Source organism: Antrostomus carolinensis, unplaced genomic scaffold (genome assembly GCF_000700745.2).
Source record: "Antrostomus carolinensis isolate BGI_N321 unplaced genomic scaffold, ASM70074v2 scaffold28658, whole genome shotgun sequence".
In the NCBI taxonomy this organism is placed as follows: domain Eukaryota; kingdom Metazoa; phylum Chordata; class Aves; order Caprimulgiformes; family Caprimulgidae; genus Antrostomus; species Antrostomus carolinensis.
The window spans coordinates 27,291-48,695 of record NW_010331390.1 but is presented as its reverse complement, the minus strand read 5'-3'; the positions used below and the strand labels follow the sequence as shown (position 1 = coordinate 48,695).

Genomic DNA, 21,405 nt, shown 5'->3' with positions numbered 1-21,405 from the left:
ATTTTGAAAGTATTTTTGTGCCTTAGTATGTAGAGGTTCAGGAACTAAGAACCATTTATGACATATTAAATGTCAACCATCTGGGGAAATAATGGTCCTAAAGTTCAGTGATTTTACTGAAATGTTATTTCTGAGTTTCAATATTTTGTATATTTCCTGCTGAGATGTAATTGCTTTTTGTTTGCTCAAATCCTCTTTCATTCTGGAACGCACTCAGTCACATTGTGAGATAACTGTGCTTCATTTTTGCTTTTTTTTAAAATTCCAATACAAATACATTTCAATGCATGACTTTATTTTTCCTTTCAGATGGTCTTATTATTGTTGGTGTCCATTCAGCGAAATTCCCAAATGAAAAAGTTCTGGATAACATTAAAAGTGCCGTTCTGAGGTATAATATTGTCCACCCTGTAGTAAATGATGCAGATGCAACATTGTGGCATGAACTAGAAGTGTCCTGCTGGCCCACTCTGGTCATTCTCGGGCCTCGTGGAAATATGCTGTTTTCACTTGTTGGAGAGGGACACAGAGAGAAGTTGTTTTTATTTACTTCTATAACACTGAAATTCTACAAGGAGAGAGGACAAATCAAAGATAACAAAATTGGGATAAAGCTATACAGAGACTCCCTCCCACCTTCTCCCCTGCTGTTTCCTGGCAAAGTGACCGTAGATAATTCAGGAGAAAGACTGGTAATAGCAGACACTGGACATCACAGGATTTTGGTTACTCAAAAAAATGGACAAATTCTACACACTATTGGAGGTAAGGGTATATACATTTATTACAGTAATTTCAGTTTAGGAGTGGAGAATATTCCCTGGACCTACTGGGCTGATTCTTTCCTTAGAGGACCGATCAGTTTATAAGCACTGCCAGAATTTTTATTTCCTACTGGAATAACTTTTACTGGATGTGGCATAGTACCATCAATGGGGGACTGTTAATGCAACTGCTTGAGATGTCTAATTTTTTTTTTCTTTTTTCCATTGACTTAAGTTTTGTGTTTTTATGGTCTAATGTGAAATTCAGAAAGTACATTTTGTATTTTTCTGAAGGAGTTGCACATAGGTTTAGCTTTAAATGATGTACATCCACATCCAGCAGCAAGGTAAGGAGTGGAAAAGAGACAAAAATACCTCCGTTTCCAATAGAAGAAATTAATGCTGAGTTATGGTGGTGGTGGTGGTGGTGTGTGGGGAGATTTTTGGGGTGTGTTTGTTGTTTGGTGGTGGTGATGGTTGTTTTTGAAATCAAGTGCATTCCTCTATAGGATCCCCTTCTGGTTTTTACAGGAGAGGAGGATTCTTAAGAACAGTGGCATTGCACTAGTGGCATAGACACCTGAAAGTGAAGTATCCTTAGTATATATGAAAAGGCCAAAATTGAGGTGTAACAGATAATCAAGTTTTGAAAAAGGTGAAAGTTAAATAATTCAGTTACATTTGTTACAAAGTTCATATTAGTAACATTTCTGCTTTAAAGAACAAATCTCTCTTACTGCTTTTGTAAAATTGCTGTTTGCTTTACAATGCAAATCAAGAAAATGCAGTTAAGCTTGCACACTCTTCGTACACTTTACCTTTTCATAAATGGAACATTCAGACTCGTTCTTTTTTTCATCTGTTAGTGGTCAAAGTGACATTTTACTGCAGCAGGTACATAGCTGTTAGGACAGTCCATCAATGAGCAGCCACGATACACAGCTTTAGGAAGTGGTTGAATCCCCAAATTGTTGAAAACAATGATTCATTTATGTCTCCGAATCAGGACCTGTGTGCTAATATGTCCTATATTACTTAGTCTGGTATTGACTAATGCCTGTTCCATGGCAGGATCCTGCAGACCTTATAAAAATAGCAGTGGCACTCCTGTTTAAAGGAAGGAAGGAAGAAAGTATCTTGCTGTTTGAAGTAACAGTGCATTGGATAGACAGAGAAACTATCCAAGTTAACCTGATAAAGGCATTCATCTTAATACCCTTCTCTTAGGAAAGTACAAACAGGATGTCTTGCCACAAAACAGAGAGAATTTGGTTTCTGTTTGATATATGAGATGAAGCCTCTGCCAACAAGGCACCCTTTAGTATTCTGGGATAGTCACAGTAATTCAGAGGGAAGTGTGCTGACCTCTGAACTGGTACCCCTCCTTCCTGTGGCACTTTGTGCTGTTCCCTTCCCTGGGGGTGTGCACCCTGACAATTACAAAGGGAAACTACTGGGATCACACACCAGCACCTCAGTGCTTCGCATCTGTTAAGCTCTAAATTGTCTTCTGACAGTAGGTTGTAAAAGTTTGTGTATTTCAGTGACTCAGTTAAATTATTCCGTGGGCAGAAACTAATGTAATGAAGTTGATAATCCTGTAATAAATGTGGGCATGCACAAAGGTTGAAATGACTATATTTGCATCATAAATCATGATGTACACATAACTCATGTGTCTAAATGTCTTCTGCTGACACATACTTCAAATGCACTTTAAATGTTACTCCCTCTGAAATACGATGCTTACCTTCACATTGTTATATTCAGGTCATGTTCCTTTCTATTTCTTGGTTGTTCTGGCAGAAGTCTGTCACTCCATCATTCTCACTGTTATTTTGTGTAATCAGTTCCATGTCTTTTTCCCAATTATTATTATTAATGAGAAAATGCTGCTAATCAAATACCAGTTTCATTTGTGATTACACTAAAATTGAAACCATTGGAATGGAATTGAGTTTTGGAATTTAAAGTTTTTTCCTGCTGGCTTGCTTTGATGTAGTCTGGAATAAAAGAAGACATAGTTTTTTGTTTCTGGCTTCTGTTGCTGTTGTCCAAGAGAACAGGAGCAATTTAGACCCCTATTAGGACTTCTCTTTGGAAGATGAGCTTAAAGAAGCAGAGAATGAGTTCAAAACTTAATAGCTCCAGGCTATTGTAATTACATAGCACAGTGACTAAAATGAGACTACACAAAATATTAATCATGTAAATTGTACAAGGTGCAGTGAAAGCATCTCAGAATGTGTGATCCTCTTACAGGTTTAAATGTATATACTTTATTTTTAAGTTTTGGTTTTTGTTGTTTGTTTGGGTTTTTTTTTTTTAATTATTTCTGAGTTGCTTTATTTCATTTCTAGGTCCAGACAGTGGAAGGAGAGATGGAAGATTTTCAGAGGCAGCTTTTAACTCACCACAAGGGATCGCTATAAAAGATAACGTTGTTTATGTAGCTGATACAGAAAATCACCTAATTAGGAAGGTAAATTTTCCGTAAGGAAATTCGAAATTTAATCTCTTATACCTTATTTTACTTACACAGATGAAAATTTACACCAGATTAATTACTCTCCAAATACCCTGAACATCAGGAAGGAAATTTGGCCCGATATCTTATAAATAAATGCTTTATGCAGTTTATTTTTAAAGGGCTACATATACTTTTATGCTTCCTTTCAAATGAAGATGATATGCACTAACTCATTCTAGGATAACTGATTTTTTACTTTTTTTTTCTAGTGACTCTTACTTTCCTGTTATGAGAAACGTCTATTCTTAGTACTGGAAGCAAATTGTTTTTGTTTCACTTCCAGTAGGATCAGATTCTTATCTAAAGTTATTGTATAACTGTGGATCATTGAAAATCTAAACTTCTGTTGGGTGTTTGGGTCTCTAAAGTACAGGTAACTGCTTTGATTTCAGAATTGTCTGCATGTGGATTTTTTTTTTATTAAGTGCTCGCAAGGTTTTAGCACGTAGGAATGTTACTCTCTGTATATATTATTGTTGGATCTTACATTTGGCTAGGTCAAATTTAGAATAATCAGAAGTTAAGTTTGTTGAAACAGTATAATACTACCTTATTATTATTATTATTTTATGAATCTCGGAAGATCTTGTACTCAGGTCCTCACCAATATGTCTGATTCATGATCAGAGGAGGTACATCCTTCCTGATTTTTGGGGAGCCTTTGTTTTGTTAAGTAGGTCCATTCTGTGTTTCATTTCAAAGCACAAACTCCCTGCACTGTATTCATTGTAGCTGGCTACCAGGTTTTATTCTGGAAACATTAAAATTGAGCAGATTGCTCCAGGTTCCTTGTCTTAATAATATTCATCACTGTAGCCTGGTGACTGCAGGAAATTAAGTGTTGCAGGTACAAAGACAGCACAGAAACATCTGAAGATCTGGATCATACTGCTTCAGGATTTTTCATGATAATTAACTATTCCCTTTCATCTAAATGTGCCATGAGGGTATCCAAGAATTAAAGTAATACAACAGCTACAGGACATGCTTTCAAATGTTTGTGCAGGCCTTGCTAAAAGAATGCATTTACTGCTACAAAAGCTAAAAGATGCTGTGCATGAAAGACTCCTTTTTTTACATGATCATCACAATAAATTCATGAGAGGTATTGGGAGTCACTTAGAAAATAAGCAAAAGGTGATGGAAAAATAAAGGGATTTAGGTTGCAGAAATGAATTAAAATATTTTGCTCCAGGTCATGAAATAAATTGCAAAAATAATTTGCTTTGTACAGATTATTTTATATAGAGACGGGAGATACTGTTGCAGTATCTTAACTTTTATGTCATAGTCCTATAGAAGTCTAAAATAAAACATCTGCATCCATTGTCCAAGTATTTCTCCAGAAAATTCCGATGCTTCTACCGTTGCTGAGCAAACCTTGACGGAACATGTACATTTTTTTTGCGTGTGGAAGAGAATTCCAGGCATGTGGTTTTCCCGCTACCCACTGCTTTCCCCTTTCCCCCCAACACCAGCAAGCATTGTGGTAAAATTAATTATTTTCCTACATAAACAAATACCTGAAATTTGTTGGGATTTGTTTTTTATTTGTCAGCAACAACTCTCTGTTTTTGACATCTACCTCAAATTATCTGTAACTTCAGTCAAGTCAACGTTGTACATTCAGTGGGTGTAATTTTGCTTCTTGTAGATTGACCTGGAGTCAGAGATGGTGACCACTGTAGCAGGCATTGGGATACAAGGTGTTGATAAGGAAGGTGGAGCAAAAGGAGAAGAACAGCCTATCAGCTCTCCGTGGGATGTGGTCCTCGGAAATTCAGGTGTTGTATCAGTTGAGCTTTTAACATCTCATACTTACACATGCATGACGGTTTGCTAAATGTTTTCCTGTTTTGGTAGTAATCTGAGATACAAAAAAGTAAAGGTTTAGTTTACAACTGAGTCTAAAAACCAGTGGTTCCGTTTGCAGCTGATGACTGTGGCTCTGCCTTGCATCCTGAGAAAATGGGAACTGTTTCTTGATGTGAAGAAACATTCTTTTGTAGCTACTTACATCGTTACTGTGTCCAAATAAAGGAGGAAATTGTGATTGCTTTTGTTAGGCCAGTGCCTTATGCCAGGATCACTTAAGAAGCAGCTACCTTTTACAGGAAGTGAGCATTGTCTAGGAGTTCCTTTCCTTGACTATACAGACATGTTTGACTACTTGTAAATATTTGAGATTAGAGAATAAAAATACTTTTAGTTGGGGACCTCTGTTTATTCCTGTTTAGGTCACATAAAATCATTAGAGTCAAGATCATGATAGAGTCAATCAGATAGGAGAGGAATACTTCAGAAAAAAACCTTGCAAGCATCAGGGAGTAAAAATTAAGTCTTTGCATAATAGGATGCAAGAATCAGCTTCTGAAAATTTAAGTAGCTTACTTTCCTGATTCACTTACACACCTCAGTTTGACATTGCACAACTGCCATGTTTCAATTGTTATTAACTATGAGTTGATACTCAATTTTCTCATATTTCCATTTCAATATAATTTAGAAGTTGTAGATGCCAGTTTCTTAACAGTGGCAGAACAATACCTTGATGTGGTGTAAAACCATTAGGTCAGTATTTCAGGCATAAAAATTAACTTCCAATATTGGGATTTCTTGAATCTGCGGATGAATGGGGTGAGGAAGTAGCATAATTTAAATCTGGTATCTTTAAATTGAAGATGCATTGCAAGATTAGTAAATTAGAACATTTTACTGGCTTGGAAGCATTTGGAAGCTTGGATCAGTTACGAGGGAGGAAACCATACTCAGGTTTAAGGGAACATGAAGCTAGTTCATAAATGCTGATTGTATAGAAGTATTCTGGTAAAAATACAAATACGAATTGTCAGTACAGCTACAAATACATTGTCAGTATAGAGAGTGTATCACCAGCAGCCTCGACTACTTAAATAAATGACTGGCATCAATTTTTAGATTTAACGCTTTCAGTAACAAAACAAAACAAAAACAGGGTCTCTTTTTTGAAAGGCTTTGGCGGTGACCCTCACAATCTGAGTTAAGCATGTGGAATGCTACTTGCAAGAAAAAGGAGGAGTACCTGGAAGAGAATCTCACCAGATGTGTGTTGCCATTAATGAAGGCATGAATTTTTCTGAATTTTACCCAATTTGATTTTCCTTTTGAGAACCAGTAGACCGTTGTGTGCCTAGATGGTTCGGTTTTCAAGGTACCTTGAACCAGCAAGCTGATCCCCGTGGGGTGTTATTGCAGAGCTGTTTCACAGATCAGCAAAGGAGGAGACTAATAACTCATCAGTGCTTCAGAAACTTAAGCTGGTTAACAGAACTATTCAAAATATCCTATAATTTTAGTTTTCATTTTTTTATGCTGCTTTCTTCTGCTGCTGCCAGTAGTTGAATATCTGTTGATACTTCTTATTTTTCACAGCTCTTCTTATTAAATGTTAATTGATAGGATTGTTATCAACATGAACATAGTAATCACTGAATTAGTCACCTGTAGAGGATTAGTCATCTGCACTGTTCCAACAGTGACTGCTGAATTTTTATAAGCATTTACATAAAAATCAGATCTTCTGAATGCACTCTGTTCAGACCAGTATAGACTTTTTCATATTCAGTTAGAACCTACTGGTCAGTTACCTATTTAGATCTCTACAAAATATAATGTAACCTGTCAGTTAATAGACCAAAAGGATAAAATGGGTAGGGGGTTTGCTTTCAGTTTCTTTTTAAGATTTTTTTTTAATATGGTTTTATGCGAGTAAAGTAATGTACTAGCTATATAAAACTCTTTAGAAAACTATAACCAGAGAGACCTGTCAAAGCAAAGGGTTATATTGAGTTTCAGAATGCTGACAGGAGTCTGTCACAGAGCACAAGGAACCAGGACTGTGTCTTGTAGTCTGCAATGTGTTTGTCTTACAGCCATAGATACAGTCACAAGCTGCAGTGACTTCTTTAAGTTTGTTGCCAGGCATCAAAATAGTTTTGTCAGCACTGCAGCAGAGTTTGTCAAAGTTGTACTGTTACTGCAAACTGCTTGAGCCTACTAGGATCTCGTGTTCCCATCCAGTCTGTCGTAGGATGCATTTGTTGTTCAGGAAATGGGTGCAAAGCAGGGTTTTGTAGGAAATCTTCACTGGCCTGGGCAGAGACCCAGACTTCTGTCAGCAATTCTCAGTGTACTGTCCTACAAGTACCTACCCCATGGTCACACAGAATCACAGAATGTCAGGGATTGGAAGGGACCTCAAAAGATCATCCAGTCCAATCCCCCTGCCAGAGCAGGAACCTAAATGAGATCACACAGGAAGGTGTCCAGGCGGGTCTTGAATGTCTCCAGAGAAGGAGACTCCACAACCTCCCTGGGCAGCCTGTTCCAGTCAGTGTATGAAAACTGCTGTGACAATGTCTGTTTATGCATTTGGGTGGATGAAGTAATTGCTGAGAGTTTCAAAAATGACTCTTTTGTTCACATCAACACAGCAGTGCCTGTTCTTTGCGTATCTTATATGTATCACTGTGAGAATTACAGGAGGTAATGTGTGCTTCAACAACTTAGGTTCCCTATTACAAAATTCATTTGTTTGACTTGGGCATGGCATATGGGAAATAGCATCATGCTTTCCCATTTTCCTCAGATCAATGTAGCTTAAACTGCGTACTAGAGGATTTTTTTGTTTTCAGAAGATAGATTTACGGGTTTTATAGTTTTTAAATAACTGATGCTTCTGTGAGTTTCCTTTTAATGTCCAAAGCCATGTTATCCAGAACATGAAAATGAGAAAAAAAGAAGTTTAAATGTTTAAGCTGTTTATGTACTACACTAGATAGTATTGAACAGCTTATGCTGACCTTTTTCAAAGTCTCAAAGGGAAAGGTTACTTCTTAAGAGAAAATTTATTTTCTATATCATTCATATTTCTTGACAATACTCCTACATACAGCTTAGAGTATGTATTGATCAACTAAAACACTTAATTGTTTGCATTTTAAAATTTTAATGCATAGTTTGTTGTGAAATTAAAAATAAAACACTGGGAAAAAAGTGTATGAGGGCACAGATAAGTTAATATTCAGAACATATACTACTAAGTAGCATGCTTTTAAGCATCTTTGGAGTATTTCCATGAGATAATTGGCTTTTGTTTCCTTATTTTATACAGATGCTGAAGTCTCAGGCAAAGAGGTGAAGTGAAATACTATTTTAAAAGTTGGCACAAATGTCTCTCTTTAAGATAGGGGAGTTAATGGAGTCAAAACACATGCTGGGATTCAGGCAGACAGTATTCTTCTTGTCATCTTTATTTCTTTAGTTGTGTCCACTGAGTTTGTGTTTTATCCTCCCCCTTTAAAATTCTTGAATGAACTCCATGGATTAAATTCTGGCTTCGTTCAAGTTGGTGCTGAAATTTGCATTGACATAGATTATGCAGGAAATACAAGGGGAGGGCCAGCAGCTTGAAAATGCATTATTAAATTACTGTGTGCTTTTTTAGCTTTCTCTGTTGTCCCCTTCTATTTTTATTCAGTGGGTGTTGAAAGCAAGTGATACTTAAATGCACAGTTGATCTGAGCATGAAATGTTCTTGATAGCTGCATTCTTGCTGGAAGGGACAGGACAATGACCTGTGCTTGGTGACATAACTCTGTGTTTCACATTCCAAAATCTGGTCTTAAATTTCATGATTGTAAACTATTTCTAGAAACTCCCAAGTACAGTAATGACCATGCTTTCAGTAAACTAGCTGGAAATTTTTACGTCAATTTAGGTTTTACATAGATATTATTTAAATGAAAGTACAGTACCTTATCATACTGGTACAACTTTTATAGCCCTTAAAAGGCAAAAGTATGTAAGATTTTTTTTTTTTCCTCTTCATGTTTCTGCTAGAAGATTATTTAGTACCACTGCATTCCAGAAGAAACACTTCTTTTTCTGAATTGCTCATTTTACAAAAAATAAAGCAATAATCGCTTCAGGAATAAGCAGTTAGCACTTCCAGGGTAAGTTTTGACCCTGTATGAACTGTTCATGTCTGAACTGTGTTTATCTTTCATGTCTGAACTGTGTGTATCTTGAAAGTATGCTTTTACCTGTCACTTTTCTGTTTCCTTAGAGTCTAGTCTCATTCTGGCATTGAGGCTGTAGCCTTCACGGTCCTGTGAGAGGAATTTTCCTTGGTAATACCTGAAAATAAAAGAGCTGCTGTTGTGATCATCAGGGTTTAAGTAGGAATTGTTTTTCTGGACAATTCAAAATTTGAATTACTCTAAACATATGTTGCATATGTGATATGACTGCATAATGTATCACTGTAGATTTACTTGGAATGCAAAAGGCCTTCTTATCTCTAGCAGTTTCCTACTCAAAGATACCCCATTCGGCTTTGGGCTGCATCTGACCTCATACAAGTTCAGTTCCACAGAAGATCATGTTCGAGACATCAGTGTCTGTCTTCTCTTCTTGAACTAGATTCTAAATTTACTCGCAGATGGTAATTATTTTTTATTTAAAATATGTGAAATTTTAAAGAATAAGCAACTTCTTCATTAAAGATAGGGCTAAAGTAAAGTAGAAGACTTATTATAGGGTTTCATTCCTGTGTAAGAACTGTTTAAGGAGAAAAAGTCTTTTGGGAAATATGACATTAAGAAGCTGCAGTGAAAGACTACAGTGAAGCAGGAGGTTACTCAGGCTTGCTTTGGGAGGACTTCTGAAGCACACTGTTTTCATCCACATATTGTCTGAGTGGGTCAACCAGCTTCATACTGTTGGCAGAATCACAGAGAGGGACAAAGAGATTTAACTGAAGTTTTCACATGTCCTGACATACTTCATGTATGGGTTCTTTCATGTCTAATCAGCTTTCTTTCCTCCTCCTAAGCTGGCTTTTTTTTTTTCTTTTTTTTTTTTTTTCATTTAAGCATTTGAGAGAAAACTGAGGAGGGATAAATTTTCAGAACTATTATCTTTTTGTGCAATCAGCCTGATAGACTTTCTCTACAGGAACCCAGTTAAACTGTTGACTGAATGCTCTGATTACAGAATTCCAAGCCAAAACTAAGAGGTTGAGGAGTTTATGGTATTGCTGTATAGTAATAGTAACAACAGTTATTAATATTTCATGTGTTCACTGTAGAAGCAGGTCAAGAAATTAGGTATTTATGTTAGTATTTTAGTACAAATGTGCCTTTGACAAAAACATACAAAGACTAAAGTCTTGACATAAGGATGTAATGGGAGTTGTGATTGAATACCCAGCAGTAATCCCACACAATCTGCTTTGACAGACTACTTTTCTAGTAAATTAGACTCCTCTACATTTTGACAGAATGGATGATGATGATGATTACTTTCTGCAGTAAAAAGAAGCATTTGGATTAGCAGAGTTAACATCTTAACAGATGTCAAACTTAGTCCATGACTTGGAAATGCCCTCTGTAAAAAAAAAATATGATACTTGTACCTGGAATGATTCCTGATTCTCTTTGTTCCACAGTCTATAGTCTTGTTTTGTGAATTAAATGTCTGCTTATGAAGTTAAAATTACAAATCAGATTTCTAAACACTAGTTCCGGTATCAAATACTGTTTTTAACACCAAATTCCGGGTGCGGAGCTGCTGGGAATAAACATCCTAGACAGATCTTACAGAGACTTGGTCAGGCATGGTGAGGTCAGAATGAGACAGTTTTTAACTGTTCTCATTTGATGCTGAAAGTGATTTCGAATATGGAATGTGGGTGTTGGGGGTCAGGGGACACTGTGGTGCCAAAGTACCCTCAAGTGTATGTGTTTGCTCTGCTTATATAGGAATGAGTAAATCACATGAATAATCTAAATGTTAACAAATACTGGCATTTCAACTTTGGATTTTTTTTTTTGTGAGTATTTACTGCCACTACAATCAGAAGGCCTGAGTTAGAAAAAAATGTTGCATGATGCAACACCACCTGAAAGAGTGCCAGGCAGCACAGGAAAAAAAAAAAAAAGAAGAAAATTATTTTTTACTCCTCCAAAAAGGATGATGTGTACTTGTAACAGTCCACACTTACAGTGCTAAAGCATCCAAGGCATCCATACCTTCAGGGCTTTGCTCCCACTGTCTCACTGAAGAACAACAATGATCTCTAGTTGTTCTGTTAGTCAGGTTTGTATTTAATTTGCTAAACTTTCACTGACTTAAGTGAAGATGAGACTCGGATTGACGTGTGCACACAGGCAGAGTGCCTGTCTGTAAACCAGAGGACGTGTTGTATACCCCTTTTTGCTTCTTGTTTTTCTGCAGAGTATGAGTGTACCAACAGACTTCTTCCTTGCTATTTCTTGTTTTAAAGATAAAATTAGTAGACAAGAATAATATTTTCGAACTTCAGTCTATTTAGGAAATGTCAGTAGTGGCAGCCACAAGATGTAACTTTGATTCCTAGGCTTTTAATTCTCAGACTGGAAGTAAGCATGCAGTCCCCAGCCAGGGAAGCTGGAATTGTGGGTAGTCCTGGGAATGGAATCTCTTCAAACAGATTTTGCTGTTGACTGGTACAAAATGAAGTGTTTCCTGTGTGTTCAGATTGACTCACAGTTAACTCTCAGCACTATTACTGAACTGCTTAAAGTTGTGTATGTGTACAAACAGGACTGTGAATTCTTAAAACACAGATATGTAGCAGAGGCAGATTTGGGAACTTGAAAAGCTCTGGAGCATTGCATAATATGGAATTCCAGTGCATTCAGAGCTCTAGTTCATTACTAATGAATCTTTTAACAGAAGTATATGACATTTGCAAGCCATACTTTGCTTTGATACAGGCAACACTAAAGATAAGAAAGCACATACCCTAATAAGGAGAAACTACACTGGATTTTTAAAACAGCTCAAGATAGGTTGGAATGTGGTGCTTAATTGAATAAATGTAAAAGAATTGCTTTGTTCTTTTATGTTGTTTTATAATTATTTAAAAATAAATTCTTTCCATTCAAGGATGATAATGAGTTATGATAATGATGGCATTACTGTAATTTTAGCATGCTGATTTTCCCTGGTCCCCTTCTCCTCTGAGAACAGTACAAGGATGACGATGGTGACATGTCCTGAAACTGCTCTGTCCTCAAAGAAGAGGTTTTTCTGGTTTTTGTTTCAGAACTTAAAAGTATTAAACTCTATAGTGTCTGGACCATCGTGTGATAAAATACCTCAGCTGTGCAGCTATAGGCATTGTTTTTACTTTTCTGGTTTTGTATAAATGTTTTTATTAAAGTTCTGACATATTTTCCACTATTCAGTATGCTGATGCTTTGTTTCCATGCTTGCATCCATTCTCTTTGTTCTAATTGCCAACTAGGAGAAAATATATGTTGCATTAAAATTTATGACAGTTAGGGAGCTCTTATTCCTGTCTTGTTCTCTAGCTGAAGAAAGGATCTTCTCTCCATTGATCTTAAGTATTCAGTATAATTTGAAATTAATATTGATACTTTTCTCCTGTGTCTCATATTTGATAAACCTTTCAGTGTGCAGAATTAGAGTCAGAAACCTTTTCAATGTGTAGCTGTCACAAGGGAGTTTCCAGTGGGTGGAATTAGAGCACTGGATAGGGGAAGAGTGGGAGAGATTTTTCTGAAGTGCTCAGTTCTAGTCTTACTCCTTCATTTCATTGGTGGATGAAGGGAATATTAAATAATTAACAAAGCACTTTTTGAGATCCCTCAGAATGAACTGTGTGGCATAGCAAGATAAAAAGCTCACTTTCTGAATTGACCAGTGATTTTAGCATTGTTCATTCTGCTGCACTCAGAATGGTAGCAGCTGAAAAGTGCAAGACATGCACCATGGAAACATAAAGTCCTGCAGTTGAACATGTGCTAAATAGGAAGCAGTGAAATTAGTTCATCTGCCATTTTCTCAATTTAAATCTCTTAGAAACAAGCTCTAATAAAAGGTTATTCTGTACTCTTTTTTTTTTTTTTTAATTTATTGAGGTGGTTTTGACATTGCCATTACTTTGGGAACATCTCTGGTGACTCAGCTTTTAGGTGATTTGGAAGTTTGACTTTTATTCTTGAAGCTCTAGTTTGCATCAAAATATGGAACCCACGTGGAGGTGCAGGAGAGAGTCCTTTGATCACAGTCTTGGAAACCTGTTTCTTGATCCAAGAAACAGAAAAGGCTGAAGATAAACTGTGTTAAAATCATACCAGTACTACTCTGAAGAAGGCTCACAGTATAAGGAAACTGATTCTGGAGACAGAAAGGTGCTTTTTTCCCCCTCTTGCAATGTGTAATGTAGGAAAGGTTTAGGATTAGAACCACAACAGCAGGGTCTGAGCTTGGGAAATGGTGGTAATTTAATCTGAGGAAGATGGATTTGTACTAGGTTTAAAGTGCTGGCAAGCATTGTACATGTAATTGCTTTTATTTTGGAACTCCAAAATATGGAGGTGGGGGAGAGATATCCATTAGATTGTTTGCAGGAACAGCTATGAGATGTATAGTGTTTTATAAGTTCATCTGAATAAAAAGTTTCTGCGAGCAATTTGAAGGCATTTTTCTTTTGACTGACTAATAGTTATTCCAATGCGTGATACATTTATTTAGAAAAGCATTTTACTGTTCTCTCTGAGTAGATGGGACAGTTGTATACACTGTGCATAGACTAGTGTGGTGTTAGAAAGGTAACAGTATCCCCATTTTAATGAAGTTTTTAAATGTCAACTTGCTGTTCCTTAAGATTTTCGGAAAAGGCTAAGTAAATTTTGTTTTGTTTTGAATTGCTGGTTTTATTTTTAATGGTCTTTCACAACTTGTCTTCATGCATTCTTTCTAATGCTGTAATGTGATATGTTTAAAGCTATAGAGCACTCATGTTCTTCTCTTTCCATTTGTATCATTTTATTTGAGAAGTATTATCCGGGCAAGCTGTGTGTAATTTATAGATTTGGATTGGTGAATAGTAGTTTTATACTTTGAGTTGAAAAAACTAGTTGCTTGACACATACCTGAACACTTCTTGATCAGAAGGTCACTATTCTGCAGATCTGCATCTTGCATTTGTGATACCACATGTACAATTTGGAAACCAGCTTGTTAGTGCAGAGGGAAATAAATAATTGCTCACATCACATCTAATGTTTGAATAAACAGCAGTTGCTCTCCAGAGCGTAAAACATCACGCAAGCATCAGTTGCCCTTACCTTAAAAACTTCATGTACTCTGTATATACTGTCACAGTTATTTCTCTCAAAACCTGTAAACAACTCCTAGTAGGTTTTTGGAATATCTAATTTTGTCATTAGCATAGTAAACAAACAAACAAAAACAACCACAAAACCATGTCCCCCACCCCCCCAAAGCTATACTGAGTCAAGATACATACATATTTGTTGGCTGCTACGAATCTAAAAATAACAGGTGAACCATGGACCCAATAGCAGAATGTTGCAAAGACCAAACCCCATTTGAAATATTGCCTTTATCAGGTAGGGATATTAAAACACAATTTTTATATCCCTGGGAAGAGAACAGAATTAAAATAGCAGAGTTTTTCATAGATGAAATACATTCTCTCTCTCTCTCTCTCTCTCCCCCCCCCCCCTCCCCTTCTCTTGCTCTGGTTTTTTGGTTGTTTTGGGGGGTTTTTTCCTTCCCCATGGAAAAAGGTGAGCGGGGACAGCAGGCTTGGTTTGTTGATTTCTTTGTTTTATAAAACATTCCCAAAGTGTTTTGGTTTTTTTTCCATCTGTTTTTATATATCTATTTTTTAAAGTTTCAGGGACCCAGGAAGATGATGTTTTATGGATAGCAATGGCAGGCACTCATCAGATATGGGCACTGATGTTGGAAAGTGGAAAACTACCAAAGGGAAGGTAAGCAACTGCAATAAGAGATACATGAAATTTCTGATTGTCTTGATAAACAGCTTTCAAACCCCAAAGAGAGAGATAATCAAATTAAACTAAAACCAATTTTTCTCAACTGTACTTAGCTTGCTGCTTCTGTTCAAACTTAAAAGACGTGTCCTTTAAAGTCTGCCTGCTTCTTCCCACATCTATTAGATGAAATGAAAGATGCTACTTTTGCTATAAAACTATGACTTAGTAAGGTACATTCATATAATTGAATGTTACTTTTCATTGCATTTGCTGAAATATCTAGTGATGAATGATATACTAAGGTGAAATAAAAGTTAGCACAAAGGCAGTGAATAATTCCTTGTGCTGCAGTACGGTTGATTTTATAACTTAGAAGTGCTTGTTCTGTAGCTTCTGTTTATGCCTAATGTCTGAAGTATTTCAAATTCATTTTTGAACTTGGGTACTGTTTTCCTTTAGTGATTTAAAGAAAGGAGTTTGCCTTCGATTTGCTGGGAGTGGAAATGAAGAGAACAGGAACAACGCGTACCCGCACAAAGCAGGGTTTGCACAGCCTTCAGGCCTGGCTCTGGCTTCCGAGGAGCCCTGGAACTGCCTCTTTGTAGCGGACAGTGAGAGCAGCACTGTGCGAACCATCTCTCTGAAAGACGGAGCAGTGAAGCACCTTGTAGGAGGAGAGAGAGATCCATTGGTAATCACTTCAAACTTCCCCACACTGCCCTACTAATATTCCTCAAGCCTGACCTGGAGGAACCACTTTTGGGGTGAGAGGGTAAATCAGTTTCCATGGCCATCAATTTCTTAACTTCACTGCTTGGAATGCAAATGTATGCCAGTTGTGATGCTCAAGTTGTAGTGCAGATCGTTGCTCCTCAGATAACAAATTACTTCACTTATTTTTGGAATAGCAAACTTGATTCAGCATTGTGTGATCATTAAAGCCAGCTGGATTCATATTGATAACCTAAATATGAGAGTTTCTATTTCCATGGTTAGCATCCACACTTTCTAGTTTTCAGTATCCTTGTTTTGAAGTTGCCTTTTTTTTTTAAGTCAGTGAATTTCCATTTAATTACAATAATTTAAATTCATGTCAACATTGAATAATTAAATGTATTAATTTAATAAAATACTTTTTCAGAATTTGTTTGCCTTCGGTGATGTGGATGGAGCAGGCATAAATGCAAAGCTGCAGCATCCCTTAGGAGTAACATGGGACAAGAAAAGAAAACTGCTCTATGTGGCAGATTCCTATAATCATAAGGTAAGCATATAGTAGCTTGTTGCATACAGGCTTTGTAGGTTTTACTGCCACAAAGGATTATTTTAGGAACATACAAAAACTGTGCTTGATTCAGTTAAGCTGAGGAAACAAATGATGCAAGTTCCTATGTGGGTTATTTTTTTTCCTTCTTTCCTTCCTTCCCTCATGGGTCCTTCTCTTTACCATTGTTTTGCTGTCACATGCTGCTGTGTTGATATGCTGGTCCCTTGGGGAAGGTGAATTTAAAGTGCCAAGTTACAGTTCAGACTAAAGACCTTTTCCATACATCTTCCCAAATATGCTGAATTAGAACAAAAGAGCTGGGAGTGCTTAGTCAGGAATACTGCAGGTTTGATAAAACTGAGAGAACAAGAGGACTTGCTTTTCCCTTAAAAAAACCTCCCAAGTTTTGAGAAGTGGGTTGCCTCCATAGAACTCTGAGATAAGAGAGATTGTTTTGTGTGATTGTTCTTATGTGATGTTGTACAAGTTTTCATTTCTAGAAGGTTGTTAACTTTACATTGATTAAATGCATTAAAAGAAAAGTAATTTGTATAAGAATAAAGTATATAATACTAAATGCTTATTGAAATGTGTGTGGCAAATGAAATCTTATTTTGGGTATTGTATAAAACATTAGAAACTTTTTGGTATTATTTAAAAAAACCAAAACTCATCTATTTTTAGAAAAGATATATAGAGAGAAGTTAGCCTGGCAGTTTTGTTATGCTCTTACTGTTCTGAAAATGTTTCCAGAAAGGCAACAAAGAGGAGAAAGACAAACCATTCAGCAAACAGTTATACCAGAGGGGTAGGTACCTTCAAAATTATGAAAGGGAACACTGAGTGAAGACCAAATGAAGAAGTAAAGTCCAGCAGGGAATGGAGAGGTGGGGGAAGATGGGACATGTCATTTCATAAAGTATGATAACTTAGCTTCTGGGACACACACTTGGTAGCTAAGGTACTGAAAGTTAGTGCTGGCTTCTGAAAATGTGCGACATAAGATAATGTAGAACTTCTAAATCTTGGTGGATTTTTTTTCAGAGAAATTTTTTTTGTGTCTGTTTATCTTAGATTAAGGTTGTAGATCCCAAGATGAAGAATTGTGCTACCCTGGCAGGCACAGGAGAAGCAAACAATGTTATTGGTTCCAGCTTTACACAGTCAGCTTTTAATGAACCAGGAGGTTTGTGTGTTGAAGACAATGGCCGCTTGATGTATGTTGCAGACACAAATAATCATCAGATTAAAGTGCTGGATTTGGAAACAAAAATTCTTTCCATGGCAAGTAATACTTATTAAACAGGCTGATAGTGCTGTTTCTTGATATAAATTACTATCACAGACTTTGGCAAGTGGTATAAAAATCATATAGCTAATAAACTTTTTGGTTATGGTAGCTATATTCACAGAATGTTTTGTGATGACCTGGCAAATAATCACTGCCTGTTAGCACAGTTGTTGAAAGCCTTAGCCTTTGGAAAGGCACCTTCTGCATTCAACCAGGAAGTGATGATCCTCTAGAAAAGAATAATGCAGAAACATAAGTTATTAAAAAAAATACAGCCCAGTTTTTCAGTATGAAAAGCATTTCATGAGGACTTTCTAACAAGTGGAAGCTGAAATCTATTACCAAGTCCTGTAATTAAACTGTATAAGATTATTTTGGGAGGTCAGTGACTTAAAGCAGGATACACAGTGGGCTTCCAAGTTGTCAAATCAGAACCACTGTCATAACTGAGCTCTGTTGTATTTGCTTATAAACATAAAGGCAAAACAAATTTGTGTTCCTGTCTGTCTTATAATGGCACTGTGTCTTACTATTTCCATATATAATACAGCTGTTAAAATTTTAAATTAAAGGGCACTCTAAGTAGTGGATACTCTGAAATAGTTATGGATTTTATTATTTTAATAGTAAATATTATTTTTATTTGGATTAATCAATTTTATCTTTCTCATTTTAAAAAATAATTGTCCTTCCTTTTTTCCTTGTCACTCTAGTGTTGCATTCTGTCAGAAACTTTTAGTCCAATAGCCATATTATCATGTGTTAGTTTTCCTAGTCCATGTCAGCTTTGAAACTGTGATTGTGTTCTGAAAGCCTATTTGTGTTCAGTACCAATACCAATAAATATTTTGTTTGATTTCTACTGATAGCTGCCTGTCCTGAATCCAGAAGTGTGTGATGTTCCAGATAACCTGCCTGTGCAAAAGGACAAAATATCAAACCTTCCAAAACTGCCTAAATCTGCACCAAATGTTCAACTTCCTTCACTAACTGTAGCTCCTGGCCAACCAATTCAATTTTTATTAAAGTTGACTCTTCCTCCAGATTCAGAGCTGAATGAAGAAGCACCCAATTCCTGGTTTATCACAGCAGAAGGTAAAGTGCCTGTATTGTTTTATCAGCTGAACAGGAATAGGGAAGATACAAAATGGGTTATATCACAGAATCACAGAATGTCAGGGATTGGAAGGGACCTCGAAAGATCATCCAGTCCAATCCCCCTGCCGGAGCAGGAACCTAAATGACATCACACAGGAAGGCGTCCAGGCGGATTTTAATGTCTCCAGAGAAGGAGACTCCACAACCTCCCTGGGCAGCCTGTCCCAGGGCTCCGTCACCCTCACTGTAAAGAAGTTTCTTTGGAAGTTTAAGCGGAACCTCCTGTGTTCCAGCTCACACCCACTGCCCCTTGTCCTACCATTGGGCATCACTGAGAAGAGCCTGGCTCAATTCTCCTGACATTCGTCCTTAACATATTTATAAACATTAATGAGGTCTCCCCTCAGTCTCCTCTTTTCCAAGCTAAAGAGACCCAGCTCCCTCAGCCTTTCCTCATAAGGGAGATGCTCCACTCCATCATCTTCAAGGCTCTGTGCTGGACTCTCTCAAGCAGTTCCCTGTCCTTCTTGAACTGTGGGGCCCAGAACTGGACACAATATTCCAGATGTGGCTTCACCAGGGCAGAGGAGAGGAGGAGGAGAACCTTTCTCGACCTAATCATGACCTATATCATGACATGCCTGCAATACAAGTGATCTCAGTATGATGAATCAAAATGTCCCTCGCAGTCCTGTGTTCCCATTTGACCTTGTGATGCAATGCATTTTTAAATATTTAGAGTCGATGGATTTAACAGCTATGGTGTGAAGATTAAAAAAAAAAGACCACCTTGAATGAATACATGCTGCATTATTATTTTTTTGTGAACTTTCTTGGAACAAGCTGCCAGTGAGGGCTTGCAGAGATACTGATCACCCTTAGGTGCTTGTCCTCTCCGCTTGTCTCTGTGAACAGCTTATCCCAGCCCTATCATCTGTTTCTGGGAGAAAGTGTACCATGAAGCAGAAGCATATTCCTGATAGGGATTCCTTCTTTTTGCTTTTGTCTCCCAAAAAGTGTTTGAGGTACATTTATATCTAACTACTTTGAACCTATTTTGTTATAATTCATATTTGCATATTTTTGCTTTTAAAAGCAATCTATAAATACTGTAGAGGCACTGCAGTTTCTTTATATGCCTCATGATTTAAAGTAGTTTCTCATCCCTGTTTGTGCTTTTGGAATACAAATAGACTATTTCCAGGAGAGTGGCACACTTTTTGACCTACTGAATCTCCAAATATTCTTGAAGTAATATGTGATAGCTTCAAGGGTTAGTAAAATCGGAGAATATAAGAACCCTAAACTCAACAAGAAATTTCCACCTTATAAATTCTAGAGCCAACTTTTAGGTATTTTCTGAAAAATGCCAAAAAGAGCACTTCATCCATCTCACTTATAGTAAAATCCAGAGTACAGTGCAGTGAGCTGGGTACATTTATTGTGCAGTTCTGTTCTAACAGTCAGCCCAAACATTGCTAAATTGTAGCAACCCACCTGTAAAACCAGAAATTCTGTTTCCAAATACCGTAATTTACCTGCAGGTTTATGGCAGATATCTTAGCTGGAGTGTTAGACCTCTGATACAAATGTATAGTAGTCCATTAATTTAAGGAGTTTTGCTTACATATCTCAGAATAAATTTTAATATCCTCTCAAGAGCATATAGTACAAATTGCAGATCCATTGCATTTAAATAAGATGTACTGTATATGTACCTATAGTTCTGAAGCAAAGCTGTGGATCTCTCAATCTTTAAATGACTGCTGAATAAACACTGGTAAATTACTTTTCCTTTTTTTTTTTTGCCCATGACTGGAAAAATCAGGAACGAAATTTCCCCTAATATTGTGTGTGGAAAGAAAGTCCATCTTGTCCTATGGGTAAAATTAGTGATTTCTGTAGGTTCCAAACATGGTCTCAAATATCCTAATGATAAAGCTTGTTGTTCTTTTACAGATAATACCTGGTTGCTTCAAGGACAGTGTCTGTCTGGAGAAATAAAGGATGTTTCCTGTCAAACTATCATTCCCTTTCAGTTACCCAGGAGCTGTGTGTCAGCTGAAGCTATCCTGGCTATCAAAGCGTGCCTCTATTATTGCAGCAAAGGTAGCAGTGCCTGTATGATGAAAGGAGTCTCATTCAGTCAGCCTTTACAGATAGCGAGTACAAACCAAGGCAGCTTGACTCAAGTTGAACTGATGCACACATTTTTAACCAACTAACCCAAAGCCAGCTGATTTCATGCTTTATTTTACTAGCCACCATTTCTGTAGGAGAAAATGTGAATAAATAACTCTTCTCTGTTTTTCATTTTCCCGGAGCTTATGACAAAGCTAAGAAATAATGTACTTGGTAAAATGAAGTTGAGTTCCCTACAGCTTAACGTGAAAATTTATCATCACAACCTCATTTCTTTTCATTACAGTGGCAGCAGTAATATTGTAATACCCTAGACTCTGTTACCAATTGTGACTATATTGGATGTATGCCATTCTAAGCAATGAGCAACAATTTTTAGAGTCTTTTTGAAAGAGCTGGTGTTACTTTGTGATGTTACTGTAAGAAGCTCTTTGCACTGTACGTACTGTTAGAAT

General features: G+C 36.9%; 1 protein-coding gene across 1 annotated transcript in view; it reads left to right on the top strand.

The window, feature by feature from the left end:
- Positions 1 to 21,033, top strand: part of NHLRC2 (NHL repeat containing 2) — a 28,328-nt gene extending 7,295 nt beyond the window's left edge. The window contains exons 3-11 of the mRNA XM_010173208.1: positions 310 to 765; positions 3,125 to 3,246; positions 4,949 to 5,078; positions 15,047 to 15,146; positions 15,612 to 15,843; positions 16,294 to 16,416; positions 17,494 to 17,703; positions 18,580 to 18,805; positions 20,768 to 21,033. Coding sequence (XP_010171510.1) covers positions 310 to 765; positions 3,125 to 3,246; positions 4,949 to 5,078; positions 15,047 to 15,146; positions 15,612 to 15,843; positions 16,294 to 16,416; positions 17,494 to 17,703; positions 18,580 to 18,805; positions 20,768 to 21,033 — 1,865 coding nt within the window. The remainder of the gene's footprint in view (positions 1 to 309; positions 766 to 3,124; positions 3,247 to 4,948; positions 5,079 to 15,046; positions 15,147 to 15,611; positions 15,844 to 16,293; positions 16,417 to 17,493; positions 17,704 to 18,579; positions 18,806 to 20,767) is intronic.
- The last annotated feature ends 372 nt before the right edge of the window (positions 21,034 to 21,405 follow it).